Source organism: Ranitomeya imitator, chromosome 7, assembly GCF_032444005.1.
Source record: "Ranitomeya imitator isolate aRanImi1 chromosome 7, aRanImi1.pri, whole genome shotgun sequence".
Taxonomy (NCBI): Eukaryota; Metazoa; Chordata; class Amphibia; order Anura; family Dendrobatidae; genus Ranitomeya; species Ranitomeya imitator.
The window spans coordinates 6,186,500-6,200,233 of NC_091288.1; the positions used below are offsets into that span (position 1 = coordinate 6,186,500).

At 45.0% G+C, this 13,734-nt stretch overlaps 1 protein-coding gene across 3 annotated transcripts in view; it reads left to right on the top strand.

Annotated features, from left to right (window-relative positions):
• The window catches only part of MYLK (myosin light chain kinase), a 208,256-nt gene that overhangs the window by 179,199 nt on the left and 15,323 nt on the right, over positions 1–13,734 (top strand). For all 3 annotated transcript variants that reach the window (XM_069732600.1, XM_069732601.1, XM_069732602.1), the window contains 3 exons: positions 1,745–1,948; positions 9,754–9,971; positions 12,416–12,539. In XM_069732600.1, coding sequence (XP_069588701.1) covers positions 1,745–1,948; positions 9,754–9,971; positions 12,416–12,539 — 546 coding nt within the window. The remainder of the gene's footprint in view (positions 1–1,744; positions 1,949–9,753; positions 9,972–12,415; positions 12,540–13,734) is intronic.

Genomic DNA, 13,734 nt, shown 5'->3' on the forward strand with positions numbered 1-13,734 from the left:
CACGGATCCCTTCTCTCCATGGTGTCACTTATTCGTCTCGTGCCTGCTCTCACACATGACTTGGGGTTGTGCCTGCAAGGGTTAATCTATCTCCCCACTCTCAGTCCAGCATTCAACCTCTGTCCTATGCTGTAATGGGAGCATAAATCACACACCGACCCAGGCCTCACACCCGCTCATACACGCTGCCATCACTCATCGAATACACGGGCGATGAGTCCCGGAACTAATAATACTAGTAATGTCTATCACTTATAAGGCTCACACACCTTAGGCTATGGATTCTTTTAGGACATTCAAGGTTTAACTTGTTAAAGTTTTATAATTTAATAACAAAAGGTTCAATGCTTACAATAAGAAAAAGGTATAAAAACATGATAATAAAAAGACATACAACTTATGCAAAATAGTATAAAATAAAGAGGAGAACTTACAGAAATTATCTAACTGGTAGTTGCTTTCTGCTCCCTGAGGGTAGGACGAATGTAGATTGGATCACATCAGCTTCTCAGGCTGCCCCCATCATGTGAACCAATTCTTTGTCTGCAGCCTAAATTTATAACTTTGGTTTGAGGTCAGGTTTCTAGACCGGCCCCCCAGGTTAATATCATAATTGCGGTCTGTTTGATTGGGCACGGCTGCTCTACTAATGAATATATATTATTTTCCTCTGGAGACACTTGTGAGATGGTTCCCAGAAATAGCTAACCCTCAGGCTGCAATTAGCATCTCCCCTCCAAGCACTACGGGGTGTCAAGTGTTCCTTTCTTCTTGGCCTTAGGCAGACATCCTGGTGAGATATGGAGACACAATTTCTACTAGTCCCAAGGAAGTACCCATTAACACCTAGGTGCGACTTGCCTTCAGGACAGATGTTACATTATCGCTAGTCACACATATAACCCTAGACATATGCCATTACACACATATAGATATATATACACATATTTCACCACAATATTTAACCTCGTTACGATTATTCAAAATTGGGTGGTCTCAATCCTCAGAATACCCCAGATGCCATACAGGGGAGGCAGATTTTATACACATGATATGGGGATGTCCAGTTATTCCCTCTTTTTGTAAAGAGGTAACTTCACTATTGACCTCTCTTGTACATGTTCCCGTCCCTCTAAATCCATTAGTGTGTTTATTTGGGGTACTAGAAGAAGAGCTGTGAGGACACCATATTCAAATCCTGTTGAGAGAGACACTCTTCTTGGCAAGGAAACTGATAGCCTTACGCTGGATGGGTAATACGCAACCATCTCTCAGGAACTGGATTAAGCTGGTAAATTCAATCATACCATACGAATGAACTTTATACCAGAATAGGGGCTGCTTAGGAAAATATAATAAAATCTGGGATGTATGGAACTCGTCGTACCTTACTATATCCTTATGTAGCTGATGGCCTAGCTCCAATATGATAGAGCTCACGGCAAAATATGCATTGTTCACTCTGTACTTCAATATTACTTTATTAATGTGATGGGGATTGTTTTGGCAGTAAATTAGTTTTAGGGTTTTAAGTACTTTAGACATACCGTAATACTTTGAGTTTATATGAACCAATCTATGCTTTGAGATTGCATATGAATGTATCCATGCGGACTTGGATATATGTAAACCATGTATGTCTATTTGTCCTTTCTTTTGTTATTATTGTTGTTTAATAAACACATTTTTTTTTTTTTTTTTAAAAAGGAGCCTCAGATGTCAGATTATGTTTCTGTCCTCACAGGGGAAAGTTCGGACAAGTGTTTCGCATCGTGGATAAGAAAACGAAAAAGGTTTGGGCCGGAAAGTTCCTGAAGGCTTATTCCGCAAAGGACAAGGAAAGCATCAGGCAGGAGATCGACATCATGAACTGTCTGCACCACCCCAAACTGGTGCAATGTATAGACGCCTTCGAGTCCAAGAGCGACATGGTGATGGTGCTGGAACTGTAAGTAATGGCAGGAGGGTCTGAGGTAGCGGGGGGGCCGGGGTCACACCCGTCTAAAGATTGGTGAAAAATATGAATCCCCCTTTCTGTGTATGTATAAGTCGTGGATGTATGAGTCTCTGACATCCTCTGTGCTGCTATAGCAGGGTCTCTGGAGGGGGCTGTGTATGTATGAGTGGTGGACGTATACGAGTCTCTGACATCCTCTGTTCTGCTATAGCAGGGTCTCTGGAGGGGGCCGTGTGTATATGAGTGGTGGACATATGAGTCTGTGTATATACAGTTAGGGCCAGAAATATTTGGACAGTGACACAAGTTTTGTTATTTTAGCTGTTTACAAAAACATGTTCAGAAATACAATTATATATATAATATGGGCTGAAAGTGCACACTCCCAGCTGCAATATGATAGTTTCCACATCCAAATCGGAGAAAGGGTTTAGGAATCATAGCTCTGTAATGCATAGCGTCCTCTTTTTCAAGGGACCAAAAGTAATTGGACAATGGACTCTAAGGGCTGCAATTAACTCTGAAGGCGTCTACCTCGTTAACCTGTAATCAATGAAGTAGTTAAAAGGTCAGGGGTGGATTCCAGGTGTGTGGTTTTGCATTTGGAAGCTGTTGCTGTGAGCAGACAACATGCGGTCAAAGGAACTCTCAATTGAGGTGAAGCAGAACATCCTGAGGCTGAAAAAAAAGAAAAAATCCATCAGAGAGATAGCAGACATGCTTGGAGTAGCAAAATCAACAGTTGGGTACATTCTGAGAAAAAAGGAATTGACTGGTGAGCTTGGGAACTCAAAAAGGCCTGGGCGTCCACGGATGACAACAGTGGTGGATGATCGCCGCATACTTAATTTGGTGAAGAAGAACCCGTTCACAACATCAACTGAAGTCCAGAACACTCTCAGTGAAGTAGGTGTATCTGTCTCTAAGTCAACAGTAAAGAGAAGACTCCATGACAGTAAATACAAAGGGTTCACATCTAGATGCAAACCATTCATCAATACCAAAAATAGACAGAAAAACACCTCAAGAAGCCAGCTCAGTTCTGGAAAAGTATTCTATGGACAGATGAGACAAAGATCAACCTGTACCAGAATGATGGGAAGAAAAAAGTTTGGAGAAGAAAGGGAACGGCACATGATCCAAGGCACACCACATCCTCTGTAAAACATGGTGGAGGCAACGTGATGGCATGGGCATGCATGGCTTTCAATGGCACTGGGTCACTTGTGTTTATTGATGACATAAGAGCAGACAAGAGTAGCCGGATGAATTCTGAAGTGTACCGGGATATACTTTCAGCCCAGATTCAGCCAAATGCTGCAAAGTTGATTGGACGGCGCTTCATAGTACAGATGGACAATGACCCCAAGCATACATCCAAAGCTACCCAGGAGTTCATGAGTGCCAAAAAGTGGAACATTCTGCAATGGCCAAGTCAATCTCCAGATCTAAACCCAATTGAGCATGCATTTCACTTGCTGAAATCCAGACTTAAGACGGAAAGACCCACAAACAAGCAAGACCTGAAGGCTGCGGCTGTAAAGGCCTGGCAAAGCATTAAGAAGGAGGAAACCCAGCGTTTGGTGATGTCCATGGGTTCCAGACTTAAGGCAGTGATTGCCTCCAAAGGATTTGCAACAAAATATTGAAAATAAAAATATTTTGTTTGGGTTATGTTTATTTGTCCAATTACTTTTGACCTCCCAAAATGTGGAGTGTTTGTAAAGAAATGTGTACAATTCCTACATTTTCAATCAGATATTTTTGTTCAACCCTTCAAATTAAACGTTACAATCTGCACTTGAATTCTGTTGTAGAGGTTTCATTTCAAATCCAATGTGGTGGCATGCAGAGCCCAACTCGCGAAAATTGTGTCACTGTCCAAATATTTCTGGCCCTAACTGTACATTTGTCCTCAAAAGTTTACATACCCCGAAAGGATTTTTGCTTTCTTGGCCTTTTTTCAGAGCATATGAATAACACCAAAACTTTTCCTCCACTCATGGTTAGTGGTTGGGTGAAGCCAATTATTGTCAAACTGCTGTGTTTTCTCTTTTGAAATCATAATGACAACCCAAAACATCCAAATGACCCTGACCAATCGTTCACATATCCCATTTCTTAATAGCGTGTATTGCCCCTCTAACATCAATGACAGCTTGAAGTCTTTTGTGGTAGCTGTTGATGAGTAACATAGTAACATAGTAACATAGTTAGTAAGGCCGAAAAAAGACATTTGTCCATCCAGTTCAGCCTATATTCCATCATAATAAATCCCCAGATCTACGTCCTTCTACAGAACCTAATTGTATGATACAATATTGTTCTGCTCCAGGAAGACATCCAGGCCTCTCTTGAACCCCTCGACTGAGTTCTCCATCACCACCTCCTCAGGCAAGCAATTCCAGATTCTCACTGCCCTAACAGTAAAGAATCCTCTTCTACGTTGGTGGAAAAACCTTCTCTCCTCCAGACGCAAAGAATGCCCCCTTGTGCCCGTCACCTTCCTTGGTATAAACAGATCCTCAGCGAGATATTTGTATTGTCCCCTTATATACTTATACATGGTTATTAGATCGCCCCTCAGTCGTCTTTTTTCTAGACTAAATAATCCTAATTTCGCTAATCTATCTGGGTATTGTAGTTCTCCCATCCCCTTTATTAATTTTGTTGCCCTCCTTTGTACTCTCTCTAGTTCCATTATATCCTTCCTGAGCACCGGTGCCCAAAACTGGACACAGTACTCCATGTGCGGTCTAACTAGGGATTTGTACAGAGGCAGTATAATGCTCTCATCATGTGTATCCAGACCTCTTTTAATGCACCCCATGATCCTGTTTGCCTTGGCAGCTGCTGCCTGGCACTGGCTGCTCCAGGTAAGTTTATCATTAACTAGGATCCCCAAGTCCTTCTCCCTGTCAGATTTACCCAGTGGTTTCCCGTTCAGTGTGTAATGGTGATATTGATTCCCTCTTCCCATGTGTATAACCTTACATTTATCATTGTTAAACCTCATCTGCCACCTTTCAGCCCAAGTTTCCAACTTATCCAGATCCATCTGTAGCAGAATACTATCTTCTCTTGTATTAAGTGCTTTACATAGTTTTGTATCATCTGCAAATATCGATATTTTACTGTGTAAACCTTCTACCAGATCATTAATGAATATGTTGAAGAGAACAGGTCCCAATACTGACCCCTGCGGTACCCCACTGGTCACAGTGACCCAGTTAGAGACTATACCATTTATAACCACCCTCTGCTTTCTATCACTAAGCCAGTTACTAACCCATTTACACACATTTTCCCCCAGACCAAGCATTCTCATTTTGTGTACCAACCTCTTGTGCGGCACGGTATCAAACGCTTTGGAAAAATCGAGATATACCACGTCCAATGACTCACCGTGGTCCAGCCTATAGCTTACCTCTTCATAAAAACTGATTAGATTGGTTTGACAGGAGCGATTTCTCATAAACCCATGCTGATATGGAGTTAAACAGTTATTCTCATTGAGATAATCCAGAATAACATCCCTCAGAAACCCTTCAAATATTTTACCAACAATAGAGGTTAGACTTACTGGCCTATAATTTCCAGGTTCACTTTTAGAGCCCTTTTTGAATATTGGCACCACATTTGCTATGCGCCAATCCTGCGGAACAGACCCTGTCGCTATAGAGTCCCTAAAAATAAGAAATAATGGTTTATCTACTACATTACTTAGTTCTCTTAGTACTCGTGGGTGTATGCCATCCGGACCCGGGGATTTATCTATTTTAATCTTATTTAGCCGGTTTCGCACCTCTTCTTGGGTTAGATTGGTGACCCTTAATATAGGGTTTTCATTGTTTCTTGGGATTTCACCTAGCATTTCATTTTCCACCGTGAATACCGTGGAGAAGAAGGTGTTTAATATGTTAGCTTTTTCCTCGTCATCTACAACCATTCTTTCCTCACTATTTTTTAAGGGGCCTACATTTTCAGTTTTTATTCTTTTACTATTGATATAGTTGAAGAACAGTTTGGGATTAGTTTTACTCTCCTTAGCAATGTGCTTCTCTGTTTCCTTTTTGGCAGCTTTAATTATTTTTTTAGATAAAGTATTTTTCTCCCTATAGTTTTTTAGAGCTTCAATGGTGCCATCCTGCTTTAGTAGTGCAAATGCTTTCTTTTTACTGTTAATTGCCTGTCTTACTTCTTTGTTTAGCCACATTGGGTTTTTCCTATTTCTAGTCCTTTTATTCCCACAAGGTATAAACCGCTTACACTGCCTATTTAGGATGTTCTTAAACATTTCCCATTTATTATCTGTATTCTTATTTCTGAGGATATTGTCCCAGATTAAGGGTATCTCTAAGCTGGTCAAACTTTGCCTTCCTAAAGTTCAGTGTTTTTGTGACTCCCTGACAAGTCCCCCTAGTGAAAGACAGGTGAAACTGTACAATATTGTGGTCGCTATTTCCTAGATGCCCGACCACCTGCAGATTTGTTATTCTGTCAGGTCTATTAGATAGTATTAGGTCTAAAAGTGCTGCTCCTCTGGTTGGATTCTGCACCAATTGTGAAAGATAATTTTTCTTGGTTATTAGCAGAAACCTGTTGCCTTTATGGGTTTCACAGGTTTCTGTTTCCCAGTTAATATCCGGGTAGTTAAAGTCCCCCATAACCAGGACCTCATTATGGGTTGCAGCTTCATCTATCTGCTTTAGAAGTAGACTTTCCATGGTTTCTGTTATATTTGGGGGTTTGTAACAGACCCCAATGAGAATTTTGTTACCATTTTTCCCTCCATGAATTTCGACCCATATGGACTCGACATCCTCATTTCCTTCGCTAATATCCTCCCTTAAAGTGGACTTTAGACAAGACTTTACATAGAGACAAACCCCTCCTCCTCTCCGATTTTTACGATCCTTTCTAAACAGACTGTAACCCTGTAAGTTAACTGCCCAGTCATAGCTTTCATCTAACCATGTCTCGGTTATTCCCACTATGTCAAAGTTACCTGTAGATATTTCTGCTTCTAGTTCTTCCATCTTGTTTGTCAGGCTTCTGGCGTTTGCGAGCATGCAGTTTAGAGGATTTTGTTTTGTTCCAATCTCCTCGCTGTGGATTGTTTTAGAAATGTTCTTACCTCCCTTCTGAGTATGTTTTCCTGGATCTTCTTTGTTCAAGTCTAATGTTTTTCTTCCCGTCCCCTCTTCTTCTAGTTTAACGCCCTCCTGATGAGTGTAGCGAGTCTTCTGGCGAATGTGTGTTTCCCAGGTTTGTTGAGGTGTAGTCTGTCACTGGCAAGGAGTCCATCGTACAAGTAATTCACACCGTGGTCCAGGAATCCGAATCCTTGTTGTCTGCACCATCGTCTTAGCCAGTTGTTTGCATCAAGGATCCTGTTCCATCTCCTGGTGCCATGCCCGTCTACTGGAAGGATAGAAGAAAAAACTACCTGTGCATCCAGTTCCTTTACTTTCTTCCCCAACTCTTCAAAGTCTTTGCAGATTGTCGGTAGGTCCTTCCTTGCCGTGTCATTGGTGCCAACATGTATCAGAAGAAATGGGTGGACGTCCTTGGAGTTGAAGAGCTTTGGTATCCTATCGGTCACATCCTTGATCATCGCACCTGGAAGGCAGCATACTTCTCTTGCAGTTATGTCCGGTCTGCAGATGGCTGCTTCTGTGCCTCTCAGTAGTGAGTCTCCCACCACCACCACTCTTCGTTGCTTCTTGGCTGTACTTTTTGCTGTCACTTGTTGCTGTGTGCCCTTTTCTTTTTTGCTTGCTGGTATTGTTTCATCCTTAGGTGTGCCATCTTCATCCTCTACAAAGATTTGATATCGGTTCTTCAGTTGTGTGGTTGGTGATTTCTCCATGGTCTTCTTGCTTCTTTTGGTCACATGCTTCCACTCATCTGCTTTTGGAGGTTCTCTGACACTTTTTTCACCTTCTGTGACCAGTAGAGATGCTTCTGTTCTGTCTAGAAAGTCTTCATTCTCTTTGATGAGTTTCAAAGTTGCTATTCTTTCTTCCAGACCCCGCACCTTTTCTTCTAAAAGGGCCACTAGTCTACACTTCTGACAGGTGAAATTTAATTCTTCTTCTGGTCGATCTGTGAACATGTAGCACATGCTGCAGCTCACCATGTAGGTTGTCACATCTGCCATGTTGCTCCTAGATCCTGCTGACTTGCTGTGTGTTTTCCTTCTTGTGTAATCTACTCAGCCAAGCTCTCTTGCATTAATGTCCTACGGGCAAAAATTTTGGTGATTCTTTCCAAGCAGCTGGTCCCGGCTGTACCCAACGATCTTCTAGCTTAGGGAGACTCTTCGCTTTTCCCAGAAGGCACCTGGAATATGCAAATTAGCCTCCTCAAGCTTGAATCTTTATTTTCTCAGATGGTAAAGCTGCCCACTCTTCTTGGCAAAAAGTCTCCAGTTCCTGTAAATTCCTGAGCTGTCTAGCATGAACTGCGTGCTTGAGATCTCCCCAGAGTGGCTCAATGATATTGAGGTCAGGAGACCAAGATGGCCACGCCAGAACCTTTGCTTTGTTCTGCTGTAGCCAATGACAGGTCGACTTGGCCTTGTGTTTTGTATCGTTGTCATGTTGGAACGTCCAAGTACGTCCCATGCGCAGCTTCCGGGCTGACGAGTGCAAATTTGCCTTCAGTATTTGCTGATAACATGCTGCATTCATCATTCCTTCAACTTTGACCAAGTTTCCTGTGTCCTTGTAGCTCACACATCCCCAAAACATCAGCGATCCACCTTCGTGCTTTACAGTAGGAATGGTGTTCCTTTCATCATAGGCCTTGTTGACCTCTCTCCAAATGTAACGTTTACAATTGTGGCCAAAAAGTTCAATTTTGGTCTCATCACTCTAAATTACCTTGTTGCAGAAGTTTTGAGGCTTGTCTCTGTGCTGTTTTGCGTATTGTAGGTGAGATACTTTGTGACATTTGCGCAGTAATGACTTTCTTCTGGCAACTCGACCATGCAGCCTAGTTTTCTTCAAGTGCCTCCTTATTGTGCATCTTGAAAACACCAGACTGCTAGTTTTCAGACAGTCCAGTGTTTCAGCTGATGTTATTTGGGGGTTTTTCTTTGCATCCCGAACAATTTTCCTGGCAGTTGTGGATGACATTTTTTTTGTTCTACCTGACCGTGGTTTTGTTTTTACAGAGCCCCTGATTTTCCATTTGTTAATCACAGTTTGAACACTGCTGACTGGCATTATCAATTCCTTGGATATCTTTTTGTATCACTTTCCTGTTTTATACAGCTCAGCTACCTTTTCCTGTAGATCCGTTGACAATTCTTTTGCCTTCCCATGACTCACAATCCAGAAACGTCAGTGGCTGGATGATAGATGCAAGAGTCTGTCTGGATCCCAGAAACTCACTCAGCTTTTATGCACACACTGATTACAAGTAAACAGGTCACAGGTGAGGATATTACCTTTAGTAGCCATTCACACCCACTTGTGTCAACTTCTGTGCATGTTATCAGGCCAAAATCACCAGGGTCATTTGGATGTTTTTGGTTGTCATTAGGATTTAAAAAGAGAAAACACAGTAGTTTGACAATAATTGGCTTCGCCCAACCACTGACCATGAGTGGAGAAAAAAGTTTTGGTGTTATCATTCATATTCTCTGAAAAAAGGCCAAGAAAGCAAAAATTTTGTTGGGGTATGTAAACTTTTGAGCACAACTGTATGAATGGTGGATGTGTATGAGTCTCTGACATCCTCTGTGCTGTTGTGAAGGGTCGCTGACATCCTCTGTGCTGCTGTGGCAGGGTCTCTGGAGGGGAGCTGTTTGAGAGGATCATCGATGAGGACTTTGAGTTGACAGAGAGAGAAGTCATCAAGTACATGAAGCAGATTGCAGAAGGCGTGGAGTTCATTCACAAGCAGGGCATCGTCCACCTGGACCTGAAACCCGAGAACATCATGTGCGTCAACAAGACCGGAACCAAGATCAAACTCATTGACTTTGGCCTGGCCCGGAGATTAGGTGTGTGAGCGTTCCTCTGTGCTGCTGTGGATAGTCGCATTTCAGTTTGCTACCCCCATTACATTTTCCAGCTTTACGGCCCCCTCCCCTGCAGTATCTTGTCCCTATCTGCTGTCCTGTTATCTAATCGAGGTGCGATCTTGCTTTGGGGTGCTGCTCGCTGCTCTGAAGCTCATTAAGGCAGTTATTATGGTTGGACATTCCTCCATAAGTGATGGGATTTGATTCCTGCCCTTTTTTGGTCTGTTTAATGTCTCCTGTAAACTTCATTTCAGATAATCTGGCCCAGCAGAGTTCTTCTCTTTTAACTCTTTGGATTTCTAAGTTTCCACCAGGACAGCAGCTTAGTGGCACATCGTGTTCCACGTGGCTGTGGGGGGTTTTGTTTACATAAAGTTCTGGGGTGGTCATTCATGGCTGTTGTGTCACCTACATAGAAGGACAAAGCCTCCTGTCTGTGCTCGTCATCCCGAGGTTACAGGTCACATTACACAGGACGAGCGGATAAAGACTTAGATTGGATCCTGCGGCTTCTATTCTCCTTTATGGGACTCCTAGGCATCATCACATGAAGGTAGAGGGGAACCACAACTCCCAGCAGAGCAGAGCAGGCAAATCGAGTTTAATCAAAAGTTTATAAGCGACCATCTGTCACTGAAAGGGCTGATAACAGGGAGTAATAGATTGTAGTCTCCTGTCCACTCCCCCAGTAGTGGCTGATAACAGGGAGTAATAGATTGTAGTCTCCTCCCCCAGTAATGGCTGATAACAGGGAGTAATAGATTGTAGTCTCCTGTCCACTCCCCCAGTAATGGCTGATAACAGGGAGTAATAGATTGTAGTGTCCTCCCCCAGTAATGGCTGATAACAGGGAGTAATAGACTGTAGTCTCCTCCCCAGTAATGGCTGATAACAGGAGTAATAGATTGTAGTCTCCTCCCCCAGTAATGGCTGATAACAGGGAGTAATAGATTGTAGTCTCCTCCCCCAGTAATGGCTGATAACAGGGAGTAATAGACTGTAGTCTCCTCCCCCAGTAATGGCTGATAACAGGGAGTAATAGATTGTAGTCTCCTCCCCCAGTAATGGCTGATAACAGGGAGTAATAGATTGTAGTCATCTCCCCCAGTAATGGCTGATAACAGGGAGTAATAGATTGTAGTCTCCTCCCCAGTAATGGCTGATAACAGGGAGTAATAGATTGTAGTCTCCTCCCCAGTAATGGCTGATAACAGGGAGTAATAGATTGTAGTCTCCTCCCCCAGTAATGGCTGATAACAGGGAGTAATAGACTGTAGTCTCCTCCCCCAGTAATGGCTGATAACAGGGAGTAATAGATTGTAGTCTCCTCCCCCAGTAATGGCTGATAACAGGGAGTAATAGATTGTAGTCATCTCCCCCAGTAATGGCTGATAACAGGGAGTAATAGATTGTAGTCTCCTCCCCCAGTAATGGCTGATAACAGGGAGTAATAGACTGTAGTCTCCTCCCCCAGTAATGGCTGATAACAGGGAGTAATAGATTGTAGTCTCCTCCCCCAGTAATGGCTGATAACAGGGAGTAATAGATTGTAGTCTCCTCCCCCAGTAATGGCTGATAACAGGGAGTAATAGATTGTAGTCTCCTCCCCCAGTAATGGCTGATAACAGGGAGTAATAGATTGTAGTCTCCTCCCCCAGTAATGGCTGATAACAGGGAGTAATAGATTGTAGTCATCTGTCCTACAGTCCCCTCCCCCAGTAATGGCTGATAACAGGGAGTAATAGATTGTAGTCTCCTGTCTCCTCCCCCAGTAATGGCTGATAACAGGGAGTAATAGATTGTAGTCTCCTCCCCAGTAATGGCTGATAACAGGAGTAATAGATTGTAGTCTCCTCCCCCAGTAATGGTTGATAACAGGGAGTAATAGACTGTAGTCTCCTGTCTCCTCCCCCAGTAATGGCTGATAACAGGGAGTAATAGATTGTAGTCTCCTCCCCCAGTAATGGCTGATAACAGGAGTAATAGATTGTAGTCTCCTCCCCCAGTAATGGCTGATAACAGGGAGTAATAGATTGTAGTCACCTCCCCCAGTAATGGTTGATAACAGGGAGTAATAGATTGTAGTCTCCTGTCTCCTCCCCCAGTAATGGCTGATAACAGGGAGTAATACATTGTAGTCTCCTCCCCCAGTAATGGCTGATAACAGGGAGTAATAGATTGTAGTCACCTCCCCCAGTAATGGTTGATAACAGGGAGTAATACATTGTAGTCTCCTCCCCCAGTAATGGCTGATAACAGGGAGTAATAGATTGTGGTCTCCTGTCCTGCCGTCGGCTCTCAACAGTACGTGCTGATATCAGAGAGCAGTAGATTGCTATGTTCGTGCCCCTGTGTACAGCACGCCATGTCTGTATGTGCCAGTCCCGGTCACATCTGTATTTATTTGTGATCTTATGTTGCAGAAAGCACACCAAATCTTAAAGTATTATTCGGGACCCCTGAATTCGTAGCCCCCGAGGTGATCAACTATGAGCCCATTGGATACGCCACGGACATGTGGAGCATTGGAGTCATCTGCTACATTCTGTAAGTAGGAATCATCCTGGCAGTGTGAGGCTTAATCTGGCCTCCTCTGGTCTAGAGCTTGTGGATGTGTACATCCCAGGGCTGAGGGGCTGCTGTACTGACCAGTGCCTGTAGGACCTTCACTGCCGGGTGTGCCTCCACCTTCACTGCCGGGTGTGCCGCCACCTTCACTGCTGGGTGTGCCGCCACCTACACTGCCGGGTGTGCCTCCACCTTCACTGCCGGGTGTGCCTCCACCTTCACTGCTGTGTGTGCACCCACCTTCACTGCCGGGTATGCACCCACCTTCACTGCCGGGTGTGCCACCACCTTCACTTTCACTGCCGGGTGTGCCGCCACCTTCACTGCCGGGTGTGCCTCCACCTTCACTGCCGGGTGTGCCGCCACCTACACTGCCGGGTGTGCCCCCACCTTCACTGCCGGGTATGCCGCCACCTACACTGCCGGGTGTGCCGCCACCTTCACTGCCGGGTGTGCCGCCACCTTCACTGCCGGGTGTGCCGCCACCTTCACTGCCGGGTGTGCCGCCACCTTCACTGCCGGGTGTGCCCCCACCTTCACTGCCGGGTGTGCCCCCACCTTCACTGCCGGGTGTGCCTCCACCTTCACTGCCGGGTGTGCCTCCACCTTCACTGCCTGGTGTGCCTCCACCTTCACTGCCGGGTGTGCCCCCACCTTCACTGCCGGGTGTGCCTCCACCTTCACTGCCGTGTGTGCACCCACCTTCACTGCCGGGTTTGCCGCCACCTTCACTGCCGGGTGTGCCTCCACCTTCACTGCCGGGTGTGCCTCCACCTTCACTGCCGGGTGTGCCCCCACCTTCACTGCCGGGTGTGCCCCCACCTTCACTGCCGGGTGTGCCCCCACCTTCACTGCCGGGTGTGCCGCCACCTATACTGCCGGGTGTGCCGCCACCTTCACTGCCGGGTGTGCCCCCACCTTCACTGCCGGGTGTGCCCCCACCTTCACTGCCGGGTGTGCCTCCACCTTCACTGCTGTGTGTGCACCCACCTTCACTGCCGGGTGTGCACCCACCTTCACTGCCGGGTGTGCCTCCACCTTCACTGCCGGGTGTGCCTCCACCTTCACTGCTGTGTGTGCACCCACCTTCACTGCCGGGTGTGCCTCCACCTTCACTGCTGTGTGTGCACCCACCTTCACTGCCGGGTGTGCCTCCACCTTCACTGCCGGGTGT